Genomic DNA, 23360 nt, shown 5'->3' with positions numbered 1-23360 from the left:
CCAACGTGCTAGATGTGACTCGTAGAGGAATTCACCTCATTTGTTCCCCTCTCCCTCTCCCTCCCCCCTCACGCACACTCGTCAGTTTAAAAAAAATCCCCTCAGGCTGTTTTAGAGTAATGATTTGTTTATGGTGTCCACTCAGTAGATGAATTCCACGGTGTTAATTTACCAACAGAGAGAAAAGAGAATTAAAAAAAATTTCTCTACTTCGACTCCTCTATTTTCAACTCAACCAAAAACAAATTCAGTTTAATAATAGGATAGTGGAGATAATTGTTTGGGTTGTCAGGGATTTTAACGAAGGGGGGGGGGGATGGAGGAGGGGTAAGTGAGAGGAGTAAAAATGGCACGTGTGTAGAACCGAAATGTCTGCGGGCCAGCCAACATCGTGAAAGTGAGACGAGTGTCAAGATATGGGTGAGTAGATCACAATCTGTTGGACTTGTCATTTTCGGGTGTGACTCGTCGCCCTGCCCCGATTATTCTCTGGAATTCGTGAATGTGCTACCGAACGAAGTATATGGAAGCAGATGTAATGGTGAGTGGCCAACATTGGGCCGGGATTCCGCCAATGTTGGCTGAATGTCGGCCGCATATCGGCGATGGCCAATAATTTCCACAAAGACACCTCCACCTTCCTCGCATTTCTGTCTTTAAATCGACTCGAGAACTCGCGAAAAGACCGGTATAGAATGATAACAAATTGGCCAGTGAATCATTAAGTTCATTGATGAGAATGTCCCGTCTGCCTCCGGGGGTGCGGTAGTTTCTCGTGTGCAAAATACTTATTTACGACTTGTAACATATGTACGACGCAACGATAGACCATTAAGTAGCGAATTGCCGTTGGAACTTACGATATTACTATTGCCCACACGAATTCCAATTTTTTTTTTCTCTTTTTACCGAATCAAATTGCGATAAATTCCACGGGAGTTTGAGTTTTGTTTCACTATTTTTCCTGGGCAAAGCACAAGTGTGTATTAACTGTGTTGAGGCCACCTGGACGCGTCAAAATAATGACCATCATCACGGCTGTATTTTTATTTCCCCATTTTTTTTTTTTTATTCCTTTGAAAGGTTCTTACGCAACGACGGAAATTGTCGGCTGCGGGGTGGACGGAAGGAGGAGAAATTCGCAACAGAAGAAAAATGTAAAAAGGAGGAAAAAGGGATTTACGACTGTGAAACAGGAACATGGCGTTGTTTTTACGATTTCCTCCATTGAGGTGAGGCGTTCATTATCAGACAGCCCTAAGGGGATACGGAAGCAAAGAGTCAGACAGACGACCTGGTATTTTTGCACCTGGTTTTTCGTTCATTCATTCCTTCGATAATTCACTTTGACTGTTTTTTTTTTTTTCTTCCTTTTTTTATTTCACCTTCTAATTTCAGAAACAGTCGATGTTACCGGCCACTTCATCTGGAGGATATCCGGCTCTCAAGATGCTTCCAGGAATTCTGAGACTTAAGAGTTGGGGACAATTGGTGAGGAATATTGCTGGAGACAATTTCACTCAGTCAAGTGGAATGGGAGAACGAGTGCCAGTGGAAGTTGTGACGGGAAATTGGTCATTGAGGTTTGACGGGTGTTCGCGTTGTTCAAGAGGACAATTTTTAATTGCAGAGGGAGTGGCACATGCGGAAGAATTTTTATAGCAAAAAATTTGTACGAAAAAAAAATAAAAATTATTGTATTTTCCAAATAAACTTATCCGATCATGAATTTCCATAAAATTCCTTCAGAAACCGTCAAATAATCAAGAGAATTTTCAAATTCATCCCCTAAAAAATTCCAATAACCCAGAATTACCATTCAATAAAATAAAAAAAAAAACATCACCATTTTCTTCTCAAAACCCTTCGAATTCCCCCCAAAAATCTCAAAAAATCCCTATCCCCGAGCCCTCACACCCCTAAAACTCCCTCACCCCTCCCCCCCCCCCCCCCATAAACCCGTAAACCTCGCCGAAAGGTGTGAGCATGCGAAACCTCGGTATCCCACGGAAAAAAAGGAGGAGCCATTGGCAGTAGCAGCATCCCAAGCACGGTAGGACGATTTCTACGCAGAGTCCTGCCCCCCAACATACACCATCCTCCCATCCTCCTCATTCCCCCATCATTTTTTTTCAAACATTTCCTTTTTCTCCCCCTTCCTCGTCCCCCCATCGCATCTTTAAAACTCCTCTTTTTTTTTTTCTGCCTACTGTACTCTTCCCCCTCCTCCCCACGTCCACAAGAGTGCGAGTGAGCTTCTCATTTTCGGTCCAGCGCAAAACGCAGAAGAGGACGGCTCGTGGAAAAGGGAAGAAAGGGATTCAAAAGAGAGAAAAAAAAAAAAAAGAAAAAGCATTAAAAGAGGAGGAACTCCACCTCCATTTCTACTTGCCTCTTTCTTTATCACCAGTACTTTGCCTTTGACTCCCTCCCTTCACCCCCTGTCCCTCCTGCCACCCACCCCCTGTCCATCCTCCCCCCCTTCCCCCCTGGGGGCCCAGGCCATTCTCCATCCCCCTTTGTCTTCACTCAAACCTCCCATCCACTTCGTCCCTCTTCCCTCACTCTCCCCCCACCCTCTTTCCACTCTTTTAGAGCTCTCTGTCCCCCTCACCCACCCCCTTGTCTGTCTCTGTCTCTGTCGTTCATCCTCCCACCTCGAATACTGCCACGTACCCGTGTGTAACGGGCTAGTCCTCTCTCCCTCTAATTCTATCTCGCGGCCTCCCGTTCTCACTCGCTCGAACAACCTATCAACTCGGTGGATAGACGCTGGGTAACGGACGCCACTTCCACTATACCACCCGATTCTCTCATCCCATCGACCCACGGTTCTTACACCGATACGGCCCGTAGCGATCTCGCTGTGGTCGTGGCCCGCAATACACGCGAGTGAAGCACACGCTCGGCACCGAGAGCTTGTACACCGGGTGATTCGAGTGTATATATATTATTTTTTTTGGGGGTTTTTTTTCGGTTTTGGGGGGGGGGGGAGAAAGGGCAGAAAGAAGAGAAATTGGATGGCTCGGGGGGGTGTGTGGGAAATGGGACTTTTCGAACGAGTGGGGAAAAGGTAGGGGTGTGAGGTGAAATTTGGGGGATGAGAATTATTTGAAGGGGTTTAGGGGGGGTTTGGGTATGAGGGGGTGCGGAAAGTTGAGGTTTTTGAACAAGGGGGGAAAGGGATTTTTTTGGACGAGGGGAAAAGGGGTTGAAGGAGGGGGATTGAATTCCAGGGGATGAAGGATAATTTTTTGAGGAGTAGTGAAGGATTTTTGGGGTTAAGGGGGAAAGGGGTGTCTTTGGAACGGAATATGATATGTTGTATGAACTGAGCCAATTAAATTTGTTTTTATATTTCCCTGTCAATTTTCAATTAATCATTTTTAAAGAATATGCCGCGAAAAAAAAATTCACTTCTTCAAATATTTCAAAAATATATCTCAGATATATTATTCATGTACCTGAAATATAATTTGCTTCATTCCATACTTTAAAAAAGTGTATGAAATCGACCGAAATCATACGCTATCTCTTACGATTACTATTCAGTCTTTTTCAACTAAACAATTACAACATTTCACAACATGCAAATACAATACATCGCACCGAACCGAAATTTCCGAATATCTCTGAAACCCGTGATCACCAGCAAAGATATTTTTATCATTTTTTCGTTCCATTGACTAGCGCAACCCTTTTATCACCAGCATATCGTTATCTCGGTGTACTATACCTCACCAGAGCCCATTCTCACTGGACCGGAATCATTCCATTGACCCAGTAAAGTTGGCACGCGCTCGTGAATGCAGCATATTCCACATGTGCAAAAAGTAAAAGAAAATCTCCTCCACTATCTTCACCAACACGTGGTACCAGGACCTTTGAATATGCAGTCTAGATTGTTGAGACCACACGGCACCCTTTGTACAGTCTTATCTGGTTATGTTGGAAAATGTTGGAGCCTTGGTGACCTTTTGCACTTCTATCCTAGTCCATTTTGGTGGAAGGCAAGTGATATGATACGTAACACTTCCCTGGGAGCACACCTTCGCTTATCTGGAGCGAAACGATGAGCCTCGCTACGTGACCGAGGTTGTTCCCTATATTTTCCTTCTTCAAAAATTGACCCCTGACATTCCGGATGTGATTTCCCTCAATTTCCCTGATCCCTCCCCCCTCCCTCCCTCCAAACAAGTCAATAGCACAGGCATAAATCGAGATGAGTCAGTTTCAACTGATCAATTATTGGTGAATACCTCGGAATCTAGGGGCGATAGCAAAATTTTTGTTAAAACATTTTTTGTGGAGGGAATTAAGTACTACAAAAAATGTATAAACAAAAATTTCGCTATCTCCATTAATTTTGAAGATATCGCCCGAAAACTAGACTCAGAAAATTTACTTGAATCAGAATTTTCGTCGACGCTGAGGCGACTACTTTTATCGGGAAAAATATTTAATAAAAATTATCCTGAGTTGTGGTTATTGTCATAAGTTTGCGACATGTCCAGAAAAGAGCAAATCCAGCAATTCCAGTTTTACCCTAATCCCCTGATTCAATCAGCCCTCAAAAAGGATAAAAATGAAGCACAAAAATTGTGTAAAATTGAAGCAGTCACAGTTGGATAAATCGTTCCAATGCACGATTCAATCAGAAAACACTCGAGGGGGGCAGGGGAATCCCCCCGTGAATATACGATCTGTACTTGATTGCAGAACCTGCATGTAATGACTGCAGAAAACAACGAACCCAAAGATATCATCTATAAAGAAATTCCTTTTTTTTTTGTTCTCCTCCACCTGTCTACAATCCCAGTGGTGTATCCAGAAAAATTCAATTCTGATTTGAATCTACGTGTAATCTTGGTAAGGAGTCAATTTGTCCAGGATACGTTTTACCCTTTCCCCCCGCAATTGAAAATAACAAAATTAACTGTACGAATTACAAATTACGACCTGAAACACAGAGCGATTGAGAATTACGATGCAATCATTACCCAGCTAATTATGTGTGAAATTAGTTCAATGACTGATGAAGAAATTATGAATTCATTTTCAATCAATGAGTTGAACACAATCAGGATATTTTCGGAGAGATTGTTCAATCGCTAATAAACCGTTTAGACTATTTTTTTTCGCTATAAAAAATTCCCATAAATTTCTGACGAAGTATTTGAAATAAATTGATGAACCCATCAGTCAATTAAGAAGTAATAAATTAATTACACTAAAATCTGCTTCAGAGGCCCATTAAATCCCACCTCACAATTACGTCTACATCGCAACGCTCAGTGTAACCTTAACTGCAAAATTGCTAATCCACTTTGTTCAATAAAATTGATACAAATACGATCGTGAAAAAAATCAGGGAAAAAAGGGGATAAAATCAGTTTGATGTAATAACACCGCAGAACACGCTGGTGAAGTCGATTGGCAATTTGACGAGGATGAGGATTCCACTTGGCATGAAACAAGCAAAATTGTTGTATCGTTGATCATTCATTCAAGCACCTAATGATGGCAAAATAACACCACAGATAATAATCACTCGGTTAAAGTTCCAACTCTCCACCTGTCTTACTCATTTTCTTTATCGGTTTTATTGGTATGTAATGCATCTGTTGAAAGTACGATTAATTTACCGATTACTTTTCGGTCAGGGTAATCGAACTGGCACGCGACACACCTGTCACGACAGCCACTTCCTAGAATTATTTATTTTTTTATCCTGAATTATTGCATTATTTGTTTTGCGGTGGATCGAGTGCACGAGGCGGAAGAAAACGATTCCGGAAATTTCTGCGATTAGTCAATTTTTCAAAACTTAATTATTGATCGATAAATTGACCCGAAAGTACCGAATTCAATTACCAACTCGATTCAATAATTAAAGAAGAAAATTTTCGGTGAACTGAAAGCTCCGGCTAATTATTCGGTGACTTATTAATTAAAATAGAAATAAATAAATCTACTGGGGATATCTATCAAAAAATTGAAAACATTCTCAACCCCCCCACCCACCCCTCGCAGTTCACCCCCTCACAGCCCCCGAAAACCGAAAATTCCCGGATTTTCAACCCTTCAATGATTCATCCTCTAATTACCCCCAATGTTCTCTCTCCAAAAAATTCTTCCGCTACCCCCTCCCCCCCATAACCCGCCCAAAACGATAAAAAAACCCCCGGCAGTTTCATTATTTTTATCAAGACCGAAATAAACCTAAATTCGATTGTACCAATGCCCACCATAAAACCCGCAATTGGCTACACACCGGGGGTGGTACAGGGGGGGGGTACAGTGACCGCCGTAGGCATCACAGCACAGTGGTAGTAACCATGGTGGAGAGGGGGGGGGGTGGTGGTAGTGGGAAGCAGAGGGGGTCAATAAAGCTCCCGCTCCAGAAGTCGTGCGGATCCAAATGAATGCGCGTCATTACACTCGGCGAGTCATTTGAAAGAAGCTGCTCACGACTCACGTTTATTCTCCATTCTTTTCCTTTCACCTCCCTCACATCTCCCTCCGCCCCCGTGATTCCCAAACCATTGGACTTTGATTTATCGACGCGCCACGAGATGAACGGCCCCAGCCAATAAACACAAAACTCCGAAAATGAAATAAAAAAATCGAGGAGAAGGCAAAATAAATGATAAAACCAAAAACAAGAGGGAGATTAAATGCCGACAATGGGGGGGGGAGAGCTTTTGAAAGGGTTTGGAGAATAAATTTTTTTTTAATGTGAAAAATTTTGAACTTTTTTTTTTTGGACAATCGGAGGAAATTTTTGCAGAGTTGTCGGTATTTTTGGGACACCCTGTATGGGAGAGACGCACATACAGCCAGCGGTAGACGGAGCTTTGGGTCGCCGCTAGCTCTGATGTGCGTCCGGTACCCGGCGTCTATCCTCTCATTTACCATTTGGTACCTATAGACAGGGTGTACCTATATAAACGTACGCGCGAACACGTACAAGACCCCCGAGCGCCCGATATACGCGAGAAAGCGTACGTAGCTTGGTGGCTCCTATATGTTTTATTTTTCAGCCCTCCCCCTCGGTGATGTATTTTTTTTTTTCGCATTTTGTGATTTCTTCCATTTTTTTCCCCCTGGCTTTTATTTTTTTCCATTCCCTTTTGGGGGTTTTTTTTTATTTCTACTGTGAGCCACCTTTTCCCTTCGCCCGGTCTGGCAATTTTGGGGGGGTTTTTGCTGTTGTTTTTTGGGGAGTAAAATGCGCTTTGTGGGCGGCGAAGGGGGGTGGCAAGTGCTGAGGAAGTAAAACGCTTCGTTTTGCTGGAGTTGGATTTTTAGGTGTCACCAGAGGGTCGGAGAAAATCGGAAAGAGTTTATGGTCCGGTTTTTTGACAATTTGACGGATAATTTTTTTTTAAATTCGTTCAGGGAATAAATTTTCTTCAGAATGATTTTTCTTTAAATAGTTTATAGTGTTTAGGAAACTAAACACATCCGAAGGACATAAAAAATTAAGCGAAATGTTCTCGGGATTTTTAGAAAAATTTCCGCGAATTTTAGGAAAAATTCTCACCCGAAATTCGTTAAAAAGTTCATATTTAACTCAATAAAATTCACTGCGAGTGCTTTGCCCCTCTTTTCCCGTGAAATCCCTAGAATTTTTCTCCGAAATTTTCCTTTGACACGTAAATATGCTGTTACCCTCAATAAACCAATTATCACACTTCTCAATTATCGTAACTTCGGCGAAAGTGTAATTCGCTCTATTTTTACCGATCCCAGAATCCGATGAAACAACGCTAGTCTTGGGAGGTCTAATGTTTCCCAAAAAATAATTTACACAGCAATATAATTATCACATGGCATCCGCGTCGACATTTATTTCACCATAAAATTAAGAAAATATTTCCAAAAAATTATGAGTTAAATGTAAAAGAGAGCCCAACAATCTTTGCGGCGCGTCGTTACACACTCTTTATGGAGGAAACTCGTTATCCGTTTTTTTTTTTTTGCAATTTGCCTCGAACAGTTTGCGAGGGTGTTCTCTCTCCTAGAATGAGGTAAAACGGTAGCACAACTGTTACCAACACTGAAGAGCCTACCGTTATGTACAGGGCCCTCGAGAAAGAATGAAAGGCCGAGATAATAAAACTCTCATGCGCTTGGGTCACGGCAAAATGAAAAAAGAAAGAAAAAAATACTGAAACTTTGGGAAAAAGACTGAGTTTCGGTTAAAATTTATTCGTTTCGTTATCGCTCACACCCCACCAAGTTAAACTCCGTTCGCCGTATTGGGTTGTAAAAAGCCGAGGCACGCAGAAGCTTCGGATTTCCAGTGTTAAGATAGAGCACGAAAAATTTCGCGAGTTTTAACATAATTTTATCACTATTTTCCCCGCGAATTAATTCACGAGAGGAGAATAAAAAATGATTCTTAATTGAAAAAGTGAGATCGCCGTGAGAATTATGGGGGATGGGTCGGAGAAATGAGGACAGGTGAGAGCTGAAATCAGAACTGATTCCATATGGAATATTTGAAGTTGAAAAATTCGTCAATTTTACGAAGTTCGCGAATTAATATTCCACGCGAAGGAAAAATTTCAATAAAAATGACAGAAGGTCAAGTAAAAATAACGGAATATTCCGTAAATAATAAGTAGGGACTTACATCGCTTCTCCACAATATTCTATAATTTTTTAGATCCCCAGTAATTTTTATTAACTTATTTCCCCTCGTTATGGGAAACCGACAGAGGCTAGAGCTCATTTTGACTTAAAAAAAAATCTTGTACCATAAATATCTCGGAATCTAGGGCAGATATCGTGATTATCATCATGACCTTTTTTGTAGATCGACTCCAGTACTACAACAAACGTTCCGACAAAAAATCCGCTATCTCCCCTAGATTCGCAGATATTTCCAAAGAACTATCCTCGCAGATAATCAAATTTATCTCGTTGTTCCCCGTCGTTACTGACATCAATATCCATCGATAGAAAATAGTAATCAATCCGGGGTTTTCCCCGCAAATCACGTAAAATCATTGAACCACAAAATTCATTAATAACGATGGAAGTCCAAAACACCCTAATTATCCCAGTCACACGAGCGATAAGCCATGACCGAGAAAATTTGTATGTCTTCCTCCCCCCGAAAAATGATTGACTAGCTGTCGCCCATATGCAGTGTTAATTGCCTCCTTTCCTCTAAGCGGAAGGAGTCGGCCCTGTTTCCCCAGAACTCTGAAACTCCTGCGAACATCGTTCTTCCCCCTGTCAAAAAAAAAAATAGACAAAAAACGTTACATTGAGTGGCTAATCCGTCAACACTGCAACTCTATCCGGTTCTCGTATGAATAACCCCTCCACCCCCTGCCCTCCCCCCTCGCTCTTCATCCTATTATACACATTCATACATTCACATGGATGCCAGGGGCTCAGCCGTCATCCCTGGAACACGCCCCCGCAACGTCAAATTGCCCCTCTCCGGGCGTTCGAATGAATGAAAAAAAAAGGAGAAATTAACATGTATAAAATGAAAGAGAAAAATATTGAATGGGAGAGAAAAATAAATATTTCCAACTCGATAAAATTTATGGACTAGAACCAGCGACAAAAGAGACATACGACTATGCAATTATAAATGTTTGCATTTCTTTGACACTTTTTCTTTCACATTGACTAGCACAAAAAATTGATTTAATATTGTGGTGATATACGAGACATTTGTTAATTTCTCAGAAATCATGTTCTTCGGAATTTAAAAGAAGATGTTTAAACACTCGTAACAACGCGGGAATAATAGTCGTGAAATAATAGTAAAAGATTTTTCTAAACAATTTTTTTTCTGCCAAAAACGTTTAAAAATATTATTTCAGGTCTTAAATGTAATTTTGATTATTTGAATCGTAAATAGTACTACGTGATGATTAGAATGGATACTAAATCATCAATTATGAAGTAAAATAAGAGGTGAATACATAATATAATCGGACGAAAATATTTCTCAGAAAAATCTTTGGATTTAAAAAACCAAAAATTAATTCCTGGACTTTTAATCGGCGAATTAATATTATCCTCTGGACCATTTCACTCGCAGGGGCTATTTTACCTCATCATTAGCTCCCTGAACCTGTGGTTTAACCCCATACAAATTAGCACTTCCCGAAAAAAAAAATGAGGTACCGTAAGAAAATAAAAAAGCCATCGTGAAGTGAGATATCCGTCTGTCAAAACAGTAGTCAATAACACCTTTCAATCCGTAAGACCCTTTAATCTAATCCTCTTCGACACAACTTGAGAACAAGCCCCTCCGACGTCAACACAAACCTAATAACACACGTATAACGTTTGAAACCTGCTAATTTGGTCTTCCGGCGTACCATGCCACCCTGTTTGCTCCTGACAGCCGACCAAATTAGTCGGCCTATTCGTCAAGCGTGCATCAAACCGCGCTGCATTTGCTGTCGGCACGAACATTTCACGGGAAAAATTATATTCTAAAAATTCCATTAAAAAAGTTGACAGCTTAGGGTGAAAAAAAAAATTGTGTCAATCAAAGGAAGAGAAATTTCCGGTTGAAAATTTATTTCCCAATCACACGAAACAATTTTTTCCATTGATGACATTCAAACATTTTTTCTGAAAGTTTTCTACTTAAAAAACAATCAAATTATTATTTTTTTTACACCTGTTCACCTGGATAAACAACGGCAGAAGCTCCCAATGCAGTAATAATTGAATATTTTAATATTAAAATTATTTGGAAATATATTTTTGATGATAAATAAATTCTGAATAAAAATAAAATGTCCCTGAACTTCAGAAATTAAACTTTCGGTTCTTCTCGCCATTTTGACGGCATTAAATACGGACATTATAGTCATTTGAGGCATTAATGTTTACATGCCACAACATTTGCAAAAAAAAATTTTTTCAATCAACGAAAACTGACAAAAAAATCCAAATTATCCCCCGCAGTCAACGAATTTCCTCCGCTCCTAACAAACGATAAAAAAAATCAAATAATTTTGCTCTGATGACTGGCGTTCATAAACGTTAATTTAACCCCTCCCCCCAATGAGCCCAATTTCCGTGAATTTTTATCCGAGTAAAATAATCTCCCTGCAAAGACGGTAGTGGTATATGGGCGTGCAATGGCCCGTGAAAGCTGACTGGAGATGAGGGATGCAACGATGCCAGCTATGTTAATTAAAACGCATTTTCTCCTCTCCGAGGAAGCCTAGGAGTGACGGGAGTGGAGCAAAAAAAAATATATATATAAAATAAATTATACACCCTGAGCTTGGAGGAAGTAGCGACGGTGGAACCCTGAAGCTGATGGCTATAATAACACGTCCCGGACATGACGAACGCACGCCACACGACCGTACGAACCCAATATTTTTCGCTCCCACCTTTGGATAAAGATTGCCAAAAGAACCCATCAATGCTTCCAGCACAACCAGAATGAGAATAAAAAAGTCAATTCTCATTGAGATCCTGCCCCCACCGGTTGCCCGTGCGCGCCCCAACTATCATCATGGAAATTAGACATCCCAGCCCCTTGTGCCACTTCGATCATACTAATTTTATCATTGTGGGATGAATAAGTGGAAAATTGTCCACGAATAGTTGCACCAAAGCAAGAACTCGATTTTCAATGAATTTTTTTATTTTATTTATTATTTTTCGCGGTTGTGGATAACCGATGAGTATTTCAGTTCATTCGTGAATACAACAATGACAAGGATTTGTTATAAATCACTGTAATTCGAGACACTCGTGAAAACCTTGAGCTGAAATTTTCCCGGGAGAAGGTCGCTGTCATTACAATAAACGAGCAGCAACAATTTCTTTGTTGCAATAAATAAAAAAAACAGTGCAAATGTTTTTCTAAAAATATTTGTGCGAAAAAAAAATAACAATAAGAATTTTGACGTTATCCGGGGAAAATATTTTTGTTCGGCTATTAAATTTTCCCCGGTCGACGCATTTTGGGGGTTTAAACGAACGGCCACCGACATCTGTCGGTCAATCGTCGGGTGGAGACCGGCGATTTCTCGTTCGCCGACTATCAGGGGAACAGAAATTTCGCTGCTCTCGCGAGGGCTCTACTTTACCGGTGCGATTGGTTCAATGGGATAAATATTAATTAACGACCAAATTGCTATTTAGTGTTTCATTTATGCAACATAGAAAAATGGCGGACGATTTAAATCGCCGCGACATCACTACAAACATCAAAGCTCACAGTGTTGCATTGTTATTGCAAATATCAACATCAATATCATTTTAATCGAAGAGTGGCAGTAGAGATACAGAAATTTTCAATTATCGTAACAATTTTTTTTTCTAAAAATCAAAATTGTCGGTGAAAATGAGTGAAAGTACGAAAAATTCACACAATAAGCGAAATCCTAGTCTCTGAATGCCTCAACAGGGACGGATTAATCTTAAATTAATCAATAAACATAGTCAACTCTTAACAAAATACAAAATGCGTGTGATGAACCTAAAAATGCCCCCTCCTCAACCCAACCAACTATCCACCAAAAGCTCGTGAGTTTCGTCAGTGAAAGATCTCCCATCGAAATCCATTAGAACTTCTGTTTGGTCAATTTGGCGAGCAGATCCATCTCATGCTGTGAGAAAGATTTGTTCATGATTTGCATATAATCATAAAATATTTTCTGCTTCTCCTCCTGCTGAAGAATATCCCACTCCTCCTCAAGCTGATGCAGAAGAAAATCCCTCTCATCTTTTTCATCGCTGATGGAATGCTTTTTGTCCTCCTCAGCCCACACACTCCACATGAGCTTCGCCTCCTCACTGAGCGAAATGTAAACAAAATATCAACAAATGAAAATGACCATGGAGCGAGTGGCACGTCATTTACGATGAATAACGATGTGAACACGGTGCAATAATAGAATGTAATAATCTTCAGGTACGTTAATAAGCCCATTGAACGCCCGTGCGATCGCCTATTTGTGGTCTATTGAGAAACAAACTCCGGTAGCTTTTAGTTTCGTTGAGGTGTGACAGTGATTTTGGCACGACATCCTGATGAGACTAGTGTACACCGGCTTCATAAATATTCAATGAATCAGAGTGCGAGAGTTGCGAAAATTAATCCGATATCCTTGGCATTGGAAGTTGAAATTTTCATCGTTTAATTCCTCGAGTGATTTACCAAAAAAAAATGTTAAAGTCACCGTTAAATTTCAAATGTCAACGCGACGATTCATCACGACTGAAGACAAAATGTATATCACTCCGGACAAATTCGAAACGTCAATCAAAAGTCTCTGATATTTGTTGCAAATTTGTTAATAAATCGGTTGAACATCACGATCGATTTCCTCTTGACTCTCGGTGAATTTATATCGTTCAACTATCGTGTTTAAAAATTTTTGCGTTAATCGCGGATCGATAAATGTTGCCTCACTCCTCCGCAAAAAAATCTAAACCCAATAACTCAAAAAAATTACCTGTACATCTGTGACTGTACACAGAACTGTTCTCGATTACTCAGCTGTTTGGTCCGGGCCTCGATGCTCTTCAGTGCCAACTTCCTCAGTTCCGGATCGATGCTGATGTCATCCCGGAGATAAAACTGTTTGTCCCTGAACAGCTCCAGTCGATTCTTCATATCCTTGAGACGAAGAGCCTCCTCCCAGGACTGTTTGTGAATGGCCTTCAGTTCCCTGCTCTCCAGATCCTCGATCTTCTTCTTCACTTCCTGATGAGTCAGATACATGAGCATGGTGCTCGACGACTCTGGTACCCAGGGTTGATCCTTGTCCCGATTTTCCGGCGAATGAAGTTCTACAGACTTCATCTTCTCAGCAACGTAGTCGGCTTTATCCTGGGATTCATCCTGGCTGTCGGTCTGAACGGAATCATCCACAACATCATTGACATCATCATGACTTTCCTCCTGTGTTCCGTTGATGAAGTTGGGCTTCAGAGTTGGTCCTCCAGTCTCACGAACGTTGGTTTCTTGAAGGCTCCTCTTGGCGTATCTCTCAGCGAACTTCTTCGGCAGATTCCATCCTTCCTGTGGTGGTTGTCCATCAAAAAAGTCGGTACGTTCTTGCGATCCAGCAGAACTTCGTCCAGACGAATCCTTGTCACTATCTCTCTTATCATCCTGAAATCTCTGGGCGGAAAGTGTACCAAAGTTGGATCGAGTGGAGGCCGCACGATTGTCCATGAACTCCTGATGTCTGACGTTGAAACTCGCCTGATCCGCGAGATTGGTAAAGTCCACATGTCCAGTCTTCTTCATCTGGGGGCTGTCGTTGGTGACCTCTGACGACTGCATTTCGCGAAGATTTGTGTTCTCAAGGCTCTTTCGTGATGATTTACTCGGCCCAGAGGATATCACCTCCTTCAGCAGTTCCCGATCTTCTCTGGTGGGATAACTGAAGTACGATTGGATCCTTCGACAAGTTCGTGGATGGTACAAGCTCTGCTCTGTTCTCTTCTGCCTCAACTTCTCCTTCAACGCCTCGAGAGTTATCTCCTCTTTTGTATTCTTTTGTGACTTGGATTCGTCAATTTCACGCTTATAAACTTCGTCCTCTGCCCTCAGAAGTTCTTGAAGTTGGCTCTGGCGTCTGTTAAGTGCTTCTGTCTTCCTGATATTATCCCAGTGCGTTGGCTTAACTTTGTCAACGTTCCACGAATTGAATTGCTTTGCTTTTCCGCATTCACGCTCGAAGTAGTTTGCAGCTTGTACGTAATAATCGAATTTTAATGCTGTGTCGTTACGCTTCTGAGCTGCTAATTGATAGCGCCTCTCCGCAAGTCGCCCGACCCTAAGTGATTTGGGTCCATTCATTATTTATTCCCAGATTATTTCTATTTCTAACATCGAACATTTAAGCGACATGATGAATACTTTGATGTGAAGTGGTGAAGAGTTTTGAAAGATTTATGATTGTGCGGATAATCAAAGCCTGAGGATGTGTTAATGCGTGTGAATGTGACTAAAGAATTTTTCTCTCCATCAATTCCAATAATTTCTAGCAATCTCCTGGAGACAGGGGAATCGATACAAAAATTTAATTAACGTTTAACGATTAACGTTTGGAGGGAGACATCTCTCTGCTCCTCAGGAAAATTCTTTCCTCGTCAGCTATTTTATTTAAAAACTATTGCCATCAATAAATTTGACTCTCCTTTTAATGAACGTAGGGAGTGATTTATATATCATAACGTCTACATCATCTACGTCAGCTGTAACATAAGACGCGTCAAATAGATCCGAATGAGATAAAAATCATAAAGTATTTCAGGAAGGGAATTTTTTCTTCAAAAAATAGCCGAAAATTACAGAATTTCCCTGACGACTGAGATGTACCACTCGCACCGCTGACACCAGCCGATCAATATTTTGTACAAATTCTTTTGAGAACTAAAATTATTGGAAAAGGCGAAACGCCCTGGAGAGAAAATTTTGGAAGAACCATTGTGTTATTTCGAAGCGGCCAAGTACTCCTATTCAGTAATTTGATATCAGAGTCAGCCAAACTAGACCAAGAAAAGCACATTTGGAAGCACAACAGGAAATCCAAAACGATCTAAGCCCCTGTGATTGGTTGTGGATCGATAAACTTATGCAATCGCCATTGTAAACACAAGTGTATTGTGATGCACTATGAAAGCCCAATCCTCTGTCCAACGAAGAAGAGGCTTATGCTGCTGACCAGAATCCGAGAAAGATGATCATAATTTTGGGAAGACCAGCGCCGTCCCAGAAGCACTCAGTGTGTAATCTATTTTTGTTCACTCGGCACGTGACGTCACACACCAAAAATATCAACATTTTGACCGAACCTGAGAAGAAGAAGGCGGGGAGGTGGGGGCTCAGTGACGGCGGTTGGTTCATCCAGCTTCTCAATCTTTCCCGGACACTAGAATTTTTTTCATATTATTTTTTTCTTTCCCGAGAGGTAGTGGCCATCGATGTTTGAAGTCATCATCGAGGGTCTGCGACTCGAGGCAGTCGTTGAAAAGTAGATCAGAGATATTCACGAAGACGTGTTCGGAAGACAATTATTAATTAGTATCTTGAGAAGTTGGTGACGGTGGAGGATCAAGTGGTGGGAGAAGTGGGTCGTTTTCGCCCACACGTTTGAGGGTTTTCACAGCGGAATTGTGAACACCAGGAGTTGAACAGTTGCGGCGTCATCGTCGTTGGTGTCTTGGTATTCCCGGTATCTGTTGATTATTCCATTGACTGGAATGATCATGTGCTAATTGAAGATCAGAGAAGACATTCCGTGAGTTCTTGGTCGGGTGTCAGAGGTAGAGATTCTTCGGTGAAGAGGAATTTTGTTTGGGGAGTTTTTTTGGAATTGAGGGAAAAATGCCGGGCGCCGGGGGTCAACAACCCCAGAGGACAACGTTCAGGCCACCTTGGGTCAAGGATGGGCCCAATCCGTTGCCCATGCCTCAAGCTCCATGGACATTGAACAACAGAAGAGAATCTAAACCCACAACTGATGATGCACCAGCTTTCACTAAAGTCACATTGAAGGTAATGACTTTTGTCATTTTATTTTGGGGGCTGATATAATTATCTCCGATTGATAAAAAAAAATTTGGGCTTTGAAGACCTCGGGGCCGATTGATTGTTTATGAATATTGGCTACTGGCACTTCGCCACAATGATGCGTTGAATTTTATTTAGCTTCAACGATCGTCGAGTGGATTTTTGGAATAAAAAATAACCGGTGATTTTTTCATGATTTAGAGACTTTTTACGGGGATTTATTTTTCTGGGGTAATGAGGATATTAAATTTTGTGGTGGTTCGGGGAAAGTGAAGGAGAATGGGGGAAATGGAAAAGAGGAAGAGGATGAGGTGGAGATGAAATGTGGAAAGTGGATGGGATGAGACTTTGGGTCACGAATTATTTCAAGCTCTGGGGTCTATTTCAAATGTCTACTGTGCATGCTCCCTACTGCGTTCTTAATCTCGTATTTCGTGTGAATTAAGATGTTTTAAATTCATATTTTTCATTAATCCCACGAAAAAAATTCGCAGATGGATTCGTAATTTTTTGCAAATTTCCTTCGAAACCGAAAGGAATGAAAAAAAAAAAATTCTTAACATTCGTCCACTATTTCCAGAACTAGTTCCATTTAAATTCATTCGTCCCACTAATGAGAAGGACCGGCTCAACTAAATCCGCATTTTTTTCCCAACGATTGCAAAACAATAAAAAATTTTTGCCAAACGCGCTGGAAATTATTTCCATTCGTATTCTTGTCTTTACGCTTTTTCCCGTCGAATTATTTGGATAAAATTGTTATCCCCACGATATTGCCGACGAGCTGTCGCCTCGCTAGCAACAAATAATATTTAAAAATTATAAAATGACTTTAAAAACATTTTAATCGCGCTCTGACATCATGGCCGGCCCGTTTAGCGAGTGATCTAATCGAGTTAATGTCAAATATTCAATAAACATGACAATTGACGTCAAAGCTGACAAGTCTAACTCGACGGAACTAATAACTCGTTTAACATATGAATTCTCATATTTTGCAATGTTGTCAACCGCAACAAGAAATGAAAATTGGCGCGCAATAAATGATCCACCCCTTCCAAAACTGTCTTTCTCATTTGCGGAAGGGAGTAATCAGCGTCAAACGGTGTAAATTTCAACCTATCAAACGTCTGTTATATTTTTAACCGAGTTAACATCGACCCCGAGATGTTAATGTTTTCTGCATTTTAAAATCCATCAAACGTCGCAAATGAAACACGAAGAGATCCTCTAAAAATAATATTTCCACAAACGCAAGGGAGAATGCAATGTCTAGAGGTGATAATGAAGATCCTAAACATCTTCTGTTTTTTTACAACAACAATTTGTAAAGGGGACTTCGACAAGGAGACAAAAAAAAAATAAATAGAAATACTTTTTGGCTGCTGGATTCTCCGCCCACGTGGGATGATAATAAATTTACTGACACTTGACACTTAACAATGTCAAGTTTGCATATTCAGAATTATTTTCTCACAAATTCAGTGATAACGCACCAAAATAAAGGGCATAAATGATTGACTTCTGTCCTGAATGAAAGATTATTAGACCGAATGTCGATAAAAGAAAGAATTAAATAAATTAATTTTACAGTAAAAAATATTAACTAACGGCAAACGTTTCCGCTGTCAATAAATAACGGAATGATGTGTAACATTTGATCACGAGGGTGACGATGCGATATGATTCGATGATAGAGATGGCAGGAGGAATTAATTATTTAAAGACAATCGATTTGTCTGATGTCCAAGAGACTTCTGTCATTTCGCGGCGTGTGAATCATTAATTTATTATCTTTCGCATCGATTGACGTAGTTTTTCGTCTTAATTCTGTCGGAATTTGTGAATGGATATCGCTGGGCCCAGTTCTGGAGTCCTAAACCGGAGGTGGACGTCGGGTGAATATCCCCAGGGTCGAAATACGAAAATTAAAAGGACATCTATTAATATTTTATTAACTCATCCCTCCTACCTCCTGGTAATTCAATCAAATTGTCTTTTCAATCAGATAATCAGTGATAAAATTCTGGGGAATTTTTATCGAGTGATATTTTTATCATCTGGGGGAATCCGCCAATTGAAAATTATTCATTTCATGGGAGAATAATTGGAAAAATAATTTTTAAACAAAATAAAATGAGAGATTGTTGAAAAAAGAATTTAAATCATTTGTTTGGGGTGTCACATAATTCAGAAATGAAGAGTGTAGTCGAAATCAATTGAATTGAAATTCGAGCCTCGATAATGATCATCGCCACTCCCAATAACAGTCATGAAACTCGACAAAGTCAAATAGGAAAATATTTTCTATTAATTACAGAGTGTTCCAAAGCCTGCAGATGCTGTATCGCAATCAGCAGAGCCAGCGCCTCCAGCTCGGAAACAGAGTAAAATAACAATAATACCAGCTCAACCAAACAGTGAACGTAATGCACCAATCAAACCTTCAGCTAATAAAACAAAAGCAAGCACAGACAAAGGATCAAGTAAATTAGGGGAAAATGGAAGAGTTGAATCCACGAGTTCCTCTAAACCACAATTGGAGAGACAAACGCGTATCGATAAATCTCGATCACGCACTGATACCAGAGTGCCAATATCGAAAAGTGAAAGCACAACAGGTAAACCATTAACCGCAAATGAGAAACATCAACTAACAATTTGTTAATTTTGAAAATCGACTAATTTACATCAATTAACGAATTTTATTTGACTTATTGAGTCATTTTACATTTAACAATTCATTGAGATATTGATGATTCCTTCTACCGATCAAATAAATATTTATTTGATACCATTGATCTATTTATTAATAATTTTCCTTCGTCAGGGTCTATTAAGGGATCTTTCCATTAATATTAAAAAATCCTCGCTGTCATTATCATGGAAATACTGGACAATTATTCAAAATTAATCCTAAATAATTTCAATCCATTTTATTTACTTGATTCGCTGCCTATCCCTTCGGCCACGTGAATTAACACCTCAACCACCACATCACCTATCACTGAATCCCCTACACCCCTCAACGAATCACCGATCATTGACACCATCCGCAAATAACCCACAGTCAAAATTAGCCCTGACCGTTCTGAATTCAAATTGTCAGCGATCATTTCCCCATCGACCCTAATACAAATTCCACCTTAACATTGTTTACAAATGCACACAGGTGCACCTACACTATCAAAAAGCTCATCGAGAGCAGCAATACCACCACCACCACCACCTAGACCACCGCCACCACCACCATCCAGGGAAGTTGTTCCTGAACTGAAGAATCTACCACCGATCAGTGAGAAAGCACAGAAAACTTTGGAGTTGCTTAAATCGAGGCCTCGTAAACGTCCCGATTGGTCGTGTATATTGAAGGAGGTGGAGAGTGGGAAGAAATTGAAACACGTCAAGTGTAACGACAGAAGTGCACCAATAATCGAAAGAGTTAGCAAAGTTATAGCTGATCCACAAGGTAAAATATATCAAAAAAATTTTTTAAAGTCACCACAGTGCCCCAATGTCCAGCCAATATTCGTCAGATATTTAATAGCGAAGTCCAGAAATCACCAGACTAATTAAATATTTTTACTCCCCTAATGAATCCAACCAGATCAACCTCATTTCGTCTTTGAATCGGAAAAGTCTAACATGCACAATCAGCTGTTACACCAAATTCAAACCGGGGTGAAGTTGAAGAGTGTAAAAACGAATGATCGTTCAAAGCCAATGCTGGAGGGTCTGCGAAAATTCCGTCGACAATTAACAATCGAAGAGCAGATACAGAGGAAAGAAGCAACACCCGACATCGCCGAGACCGTACCCGACGAGATGGACGACATTGATGCTGTAAGGGACGATTTGCAGAGTACCAAACAGATGCTTGCATTGGAATTGCGAAATAAGGAAGCGCTGGAAAGAGATAACAAGAGGCTGCAGGTAGATTTAGAAGCTACCCTGCTTTTGTCATTGCAATATTACAACAATAACATCATATTCAAGTACCCCACCAAATTTTCCCCTCGTCCTAATCAACTGATTGACTTTAGGCAAGAGTATTGAACATGGAGGCTGAGCTTGAACGAGCAAAGCTCCAGCAAAACGTCGTTGAACACAAGAAACAGGATGAGAAAATACAGGAGTCGTTGAAGAAAGAAGCTGAAGCAGCGAGGAAAGATGTTGAGAAACTTGAAAAAGACTTTGCTGTTGTTGCTGAGGAGAGGGATAAAACTAAAATCGAACTGGAGGAGATGAAGAGGATGTACGCTAATTTGGAGAGACGCATGAAGGCTGGTGAGTGTAGTTGATCTCCATTTCACCTTCATATTGGATTTTGTAAAATTTTCGGGAACAAAATCCCTTAAAAATCAAAGATTTCTAGGTGTTTCTGTTATTTTACTCTGTTAATATTATTTATTCTAACAAAATTAACTGTTAATACCTCTGCTGCTAACCTGCACTAACCACAAGCACTAAAACTAAACATCCAAAGCTTCTGCTTAATTAATGCTTCTCTCCACCCAGAGTTTTATTGGGACTGGCCAGAGCCCATAATAGAATATCCAGAGGAGACTCCAGAGGGGACCTGGTACGATGTTTCAGGAATGGCATTGGCAGGATGTCCGAGTGCCAAGGATGTCGCTAAAATAGCGTCACAGAAGAGTATTGATAAAGGAGAGAAGACAGCCAGCGAGACAGAGGAGGAGGAGGAGTCATCGGAAGAGGAGGATGAGGATGAGGATCCTGAGGCACAGGCTGAGAAACGACTGCAGAGGGAAATTAAATTGCTCAATACAAAGATTAGGAATTTCAAGTAAATGATAAAGCTTTCCCTAGGCATCAGTAGACTCATTTGGATTTAAGGATGTCTGCTTAATTAATGAATTAATTGTTCAACAATCGTGACATGATTTTAGGAACAAAGCTGCTAATGCCAAGAAGGAGAGGTACGCGTTGAAGGAACAAATAAAACAGCAGCAGAAATTATTGAAAGAGGAGAAGAAGAAGTACAAAGGGCTTCAAAAGGAAGTTGATAAAATGGCTAAATTGATGGGAGACACTGACGACGAGGACGCTGACGATGAAGAGGAGGAGGAGGAAGAGGAAGAGAGTGAATCTGAGGAGGAATCGGAGTCTGAGGAGTCCGAGGAGGAGGAATCCGAGAGCGATGATGAAGAGGCCGAACCAGAGGAACGCAAGAGTAATTTACAGGTAAATAAATATTTTAATGTAAATAATTGTCTAGAAAAGTCGACCCCAATCGCCCTTTGCTCCAGAATATTTCAAGAGAAATCCAATAGAATTTAGAACTTGACCTGACAATCAAAAATTTCAGTCAATCGTGAAAAAACACGAGGGAAGAATGTCATCCCTGAAGAAAGGTAATTATCTGCTCAAAGCCCAGGTGGACAGACTGAAAGACGACCTAGTGAAGCAGCGTGAAGCGAGCCTATCCCTCCAAGAGGACCTCGACTCAGTTCTCGCTGAACTGGGTTAAATTTTGCATAACATGAATTCTAGTTGAAGAAATATTACATAATGAAACTAACATATGCACATAAATAAAAAGACAAATGTCGAATTGAGTGGATTAAGTACTGAAAGCCAACACCTACACAAATTACACAATTAAAGCGAGAGAGAATGACAAATTTATGGAGATAAACATTCAGATTATTGCTTACTTTTGTTGCAGACTAGACGATATGAAAAAGAGAAAAATGAAACAAATATGGAATTAACGCGATTTTTCATTTGCTATTGTTAATTAAAGTGTAAGATATTTTTTAATAAAGGATACGAATATTGGCCATTGGTTTAAAAATAGTATTGAAAATATTATTGACTTTGTCAACGAAGTGTGTAGAATATTTAGAATGTGGGGTAAAATGTAAGTGTTAGGAAAAATATGGCGGACTTTTTTATCTTCCCATGAAAATAAACGAATTATTAAAAATTGTCCAAACGACCATGCAAATAATTCAGACTTACATTGGTAGACAATCCCCAGGTGCCACTGGAAAGGTACCACGAGAGCAACAGAATCTACGCAGAAAGCATTGAAAATAAATAAAAAGATGCAAATAATCCTCCAAAGTAACGGAGCAAAACAAAAGAAAAAAAAATGCCGGAGCCGGATTTTGTTATTTTCAGGTTAAAACTGTAATTATCGATCAAATTGAGGACTCACCGGGTTTATGAAACCCTCAGGCTCGAGTTCGATTGTTTATTTGATTGATTCAAGGTGTTTCGAGGTGCTGACGACGAAAAATATCAAAATATATCCCCTCCCGGTGTGTTAATGCGTACGGCGTCGCAAATATGTAGAATCGATGCGGTGAAATGGGTAAACACTTTTGAACTGCTCAACCGCCATCGACGCGTGGGTCGTATGGTGTCGAGAGTATAAATAGACCAAATCGAGGTCTGAGAATTCTACGCCCGACAAAAACACTCATTTCACCATTTAACTAGCTCACAACAGCCCTAAACCACCAACACTTTATTAATTAACTGTTTAAACTAATTATTACACCTTTTTAAATAGTTTAGAACAATTTATTCCGTATTATCTCAACAATTAACGGGGAAAGTTGCTGCGCGGCGTCTGTTGCTCTCTATCACGCGCAGTAAATGGCGTTGTCTCACTCACACGGCGCCACCTGTGCGTTTGTCTCCGCCATTTTGCGGCGGGAATTTGTACATTTTTTGAAAAAATTCGTCGCTGATGACGGATGAATTTGGATAAGTGGAGATGCCAGAAAATGTCCGGGTATCGTGGATAGCGAATATAAAAAATATTTTACATCAAAAGGAGATTCGTTTATTT

At 40.3% G+C, this 23360-nt stretch overlaps 3 protein-coding genes across 5 annotated transcripts; 2 read left to right on the top strand and 1 right to left on the bottom strand.

Annotated features, from left to right (window-relative positions):
* The first annotated feature begins 776 nt into the window (after positions 1-776).
* Positions 777-1804, top strand: LOC135168020 (uncharacterized). The gene is made up of 2 exons (XM_064131835.1): positions 777-1232; positions 1399-1804. The coding sequence occupies exons 1-2, from the start codon at positions 1023-1025 to the stop codon at positions 1660-1662; spliced, it is 474 nt and encodes a 157-aa protein (XP_063987905.1). The 5' UTR covers positions 777-1022; the 3' UTR covers positions 1663-1804.
* Positions 1805-12139: 10335 nt separating this feature from the next.
* Positions 12140-23134, bottom strand: LOC135167821 (uncharacterized). The gene is made up of 4 exons (XM_064131398.1): positions 22722-23134; positions 22523-22576; positions 13467-14798; positions 12140-12804 (listed from the first exon to the last, which is right to left on the bottom strand). Coding segments are annotated over exons 2-4 (1566 nt in total). The 5' UTR covers positions 22525-22576; positions 22722-23134; the 3' UTR covers positions 12140-12572.
* On the top strand, positions 15825-22355 carry LOC135167808 (uncharacterized). 3 transcript variants are annotated; one of them, XM_064131374.1, is made up of 8 exons: positions 15825-16522; positions 18858-19158; positions 19710-20006; positions 20145-20470; positions 20581-20824; positions 21056-21344; positions 21448-21742; positions 21867-22355. In XM_064131374.1, exons 1-8 carry the CDS (start codon positions 16352-16354, stop codon positions 22026-22028), a joined length of 2085 nt encoding a protein of 694 aa, XP_063987444.1. In that variant the 5' UTR covers positions 15825-16351; the 3' UTR covers positions 22029-22355. The 3 variants fall into 3 exon arrangements, with proteins under 3 accessions (XP_063987444.1, XP_063987446.1, XP_063987445.1); XM_064131376.1 differs by having other exon boundaries at positions 15846-16522; positions 21134-21344; XM_064131375.1 differs by lacking the exon at positions 15825-16522 and adding an exon at positions 18276-18515.
* Positions 23135-23360: the final 226 nt, after the last annotated feature.

Source organism: Diachasmimorpha longicaudata, chromosome 12, assembly GCF_034640455.1.
Source record: "Diachasmimorpha longicaudata isolate KC_UGA_2023 chromosome 12, iyDiaLong2, whole genome shotgun sequence".
Taxonomy (NCBI): Eukaryota; Metazoa; Arthropoda; class Insecta; order Hymenoptera; family Braconidae; genus Diachasmimorpha; species Diachasmimorpha longicaudata.
The sequence above is the reverse complement of the archived record's forward strand: the minus strand, read 5'-3'. Positions and strand labels throughout refer to the sequence as shown.